The sequence below is a fragment of the Lygodium microphyllum genome, chromosome 30 (assembly GCF_053477565.2).
Source record: "Lygodium microphyllum isolate KBCC chromosome 30, Lygodium_microphyllum_v1.1.10, whole genome shotgun sequence".
Classification (NCBI taxonomy): domain Eukaryota; kingdom Viridiplantae; phylum Streptophyta; class Polypodiopsida; order Schizaeales; family Lygodiaceae; genus Lygodium; species Lygodium microphyllum.
Genome location: NC_141164.1, coordinates 29,485,745 through 29,489,559, shown reverse-complemented (window position 1 = coordinate 29,489,559; position 3,815 = coordinate 29,485,745). Strand labels below are relative to the sequence as shown.

General features: G+C 45.7%; 1 protein-coding gene across 1 annotated transcript; it reads right to left on the bottom strand.

The window, feature by feature from the left end:
• Positions 1 to 573: 573 nt before the first annotated feature.
• Positions 574 to 2,135, bottom strand: LOC148009665 (uncharacterized). Its single transcript, XM_087673332.1, has one exon. The coding sequence runs from the start codon at positions 1,785 to 1,787 to the stop codon at positions 1,038 to 1,040; it is 750 nt and encodes a 249-aa protein (XP_087529458.1). The 5' UTR covers positions 1,788 to 2,135; the 3' UTR covers positions 574 to 1,037.
• Positions 2,136 to 3,815: the final 1,680 nt, after the last annotated feature.

Sequence of the window (3,815 nt, the reverse complement as noted above, 5' to 3'; positions counted from 1 at the left end):
TTGAATATCTTTGATAAATTATGCTTGTCTTTAGCTACACATTATTTATAGGATCTAGTGAATGGTTTTTATTCAATGAAAACTTGAACTTAGCGACTCTCAAAATCAACTTGAATATCCTGAAATGCACATTTTTAAATAAGTAGGAGAGTAGTGTAATGGTTCCATTACCCAAACCAACATCTCTTAGATAAATATTGTTGATCAAATATACTTGGCTACACTAGTTAGAATAGGAATCCAAGTGCAAGTTCAGTGTGTATTCATTGAGTGATGGTTTATAAAGTTGTTTGTTGATGACTTTGAGTAGTGTGTTCATAAAGACATGTGTATTCATTGCGTGATGGTTTATAAAGTTGTTTGTTGATGACTTTGAGTAGTGTGTTCATAAAGACAGGTCTACAAGTTTTATTGGACTATGCAAATACATAGAGGATTTGGATGCACGTGATTAACATGATAAGATCATATCAAGGTAAAGGCACCAATAAAGTAAGGAGTGTTGGTAAGGTGACACTTTTTAGGTGCTTGCATGAAGGACCACAAACATGAGAAGTGCATTTTCCTTGCTATGTATCTGAGGAGAAATGGAGCAATCTTAGTTATCCACTTGAGTTTGATTCCTATCACCAGATTGGATCCAATGGAGCAATCTCAGTTACCCACTTGAGTTTGATTCCTATCACTCCATTGGATCCTTGGCCCTTGATAAGTCTTATATTTAAATGTCAATGTGATTTCGTTCATGCCACTGAACTAACGATATGATCTATTATGAAAAAAATAGAACTCATATAATGAGAGGGTCATGAGCAACACCATGGATCTGAAAATGCATCAATGTAGTACCTCCTCTACTCTATGGAGGGAAGATACGAAGCACCTTAATTAAGGTGTTAGTGAAGTACCTCCTCTACAAGCACCCTTTAAGATATAGGTTATCGATGCAAAATGAAAATTCAACATTGAGAGAGAGAGAGAGAGAGAGAGAGAGAGAGAAGGGGGTGTGAGAATACATAAACGAATAAACAAATGGTTCAATGAAAATTGGGAGGAGGAGGAGGAGCTGGTGCGAACGCGACCAATTGGCGCAACTTGGCGATGTTCCGGCGGAAGACGGCCCTTAACAGCTGCATAAGCTCGGCCTCGCTGGTGGTGGGATCGGGTTCCATGGCGGCCTCGAGGGTGATGGTGCACGTGGATGGATCGCATCCGCCCACGTGGACGCTAGCCACGTAGCCACGAAGGCCGAGGTTGCTGTCGAGGATGTCGTAGGAGTAAGTGAGGGCGGCTGGGTCGAAGCGGAGGAGCCTCTCGCGGGACCAGCTGAAGGGCGGCGCCGTCTCAGCACTACTCGTCTTACTGTCGCGACCATTCGTCATGCCGTCGACGCTGTCATCTACTGCGTCGTCGTCTCTGATCTCTGTCTCCACCGGCGTCTTCCCGTCCCGAACCTCGTCGATGATCCGTTGCTGCGGCTCCTTCCGCAACTGTCCCTCATATATAAGTGCCTCGTCGCGGCCGTCTCTCCGAAGCTGCAGCCGTGGCTGTTGCCTCGTGCGCCGCTGCTGCTGACCCGGGAATACTGTCTTCCCGACGCAGTATCTCACGCACCCGGCCTCGCCCTCTCTGCCTTCCACTCTCTCGCACCTCTCCAAGCTGGGCGACCAGGCCTGCGCATTGCAGAAGGCGCTCACGATGCGCCATACGCGCTCGGCGGGAGCAGCCACCTCCTCCTCGACGCAGACGCGCCATTTGATGCCATCATTAGTATGAAGCGTCGCCATGAGCCACTCTGCAACAAGGAAGGCGAGAGCTAGCTCTTCTCCTTATAAGTCTTACGTGCAGACAGGCTAGATCAGGGTTCAAGTTTAGTGGGAGACCACCTCGGCGGAGCTCTCGATGATTGATTGTGTAATGGGCAGGTGGGTACGATCTGATCTAATCTAATAATGCAATGGAAAAGCTTGCGTGCGGCTGGCGGTGGTTCGAGACAGGGATTATAATTCCTGCAGCCCTGCAGGCGAGGCGCGTGATGAGGTGGTGGAAAGCGCAGGGAAGGGGGAGGGGGAGATGCGTGGCGGCCTCGGAGGCCCCGCAGGCCACTTTGCAGCCGCACCTGCTGGCGCCTGCCCAACGCGCAATCGCTTGCCTCCGCGATCACCAAAATATCTTCCTCGCCCCAAAAAGACCCGGAAAAGTGCATTGCCAAAAATCGTGCTTTACGTACGTGGACCGCCTCTCTACCTTCGCCTATCATCGCCTGCCACTTTTCCCCTTCTCTTTGACCCTTTGTCCTTCCCTCTCTCAACGACTTTTGTGTGTTAAAGCTATGCCACATCCCTTACCTTAGTGAGTCGTACCAGACTCCCGGAGCATACGAAAAACAAAAGTACAAATTCTTATCAGCATCAGCATTGCTCATTATGAGGGCATTGCTACAATAGGCTAGAGGACCCAACACCCCCCTCCTAATGAAACACATCGTAAACACTAAGGAGAGGTTCATCGTGAACCCAACATTATGAGGGCATTGCTACAATAGGCTAGAGGACCCAACAACCCCCTGCTAATGAAACACATCGTAAACACTAAGGAGAGGTTCATCGTGAAATAAGAGAACCCAACATTATGAGGGCATTGCTACAATAGGCTAGAGGACCCAACAACCCCCTCCTAATGAAACACATCGTAAACACTAAGGAGAGGTTCATCGTGAAATAAGAGAACCCAACATTATGAGGGCATTGCTACAATAGGCTAGAGGACCCAACAACCCCATGCTAATGAAACACATCATAAACACTAAGGAGAGGTTCATTGTGAAATAAGAGAAGGATTTATGGTACTTGGGAGAATGCTCTAAGAGCCATGTTTATTTAAAGCTGTGGGTGTTTAACAATGGAGATCCCAATTATGATGGGATGTCAACAAGCTAGACAAAGACTATGTGCCATGGTCTCGACTCGAGATTGCTCATGTTGAAAGCCACATCATTGAGGAGGGGTGGAACATTAGCACTTTTTGGGTTGATTCTACACATCACACCAATGTTTCACTTTGTTCCTCATTTTGGCTCATAAGCTAGAAGTGTGTTGAGCTAAAAATACATTACTTTAATTAAATAATCCCAAAACTCAAATTAATTAATGAATTTAAACCTTCTATTTAAAATAGACATAGTTCTACAAAGTTTTAGTGTCCCACATACAAACCCTAATTTGGGAGGCCCCAAACTTTCTTTAAATAGAAAGACTACCCTCCATTCGGTCTAATCTCGTTTTTGCATATTGCAAGTGTTAGAGCTTTGCTACCTAACCCTGTTCGTGTGGAGGATGCCTTAGCCGAAGCTGTCCCACACTATCTACCATCATCATGTGCCTATTTACAACCATCTCCTTATTGATTTCTCCTATTCCTCCTATGCCTTTAATTATCTACCACTCCTCAAAGGCTACATTTATTGTTTGGCATCACACTAGAGGCTATATTTGCTACATTAGAGCCATTGTTTGCCTTGCCAGTAACTCTTCCCCAAGTTATATCTTAATAGTTGAGCTACCTTCAACATTATTTGACCACCCGAAGGCTATGTTTTCACTCGTATTGCTATCACCTTCACTATTAGACTCCTACTATGTTTGTAGGTTTTTTCTCTCCTCTACCCATCTATCACTCTAATCCAACCACCCACTACTATGTTTGTTGCTGCCTAACACCTTTAGAAGCTACCTTGCTACATTTCAAGATCTGCCACAAGTGCAATCTCTGACTCATGCTCTCTACTGCCCCAATCCTCAAGACATATGAGTTCA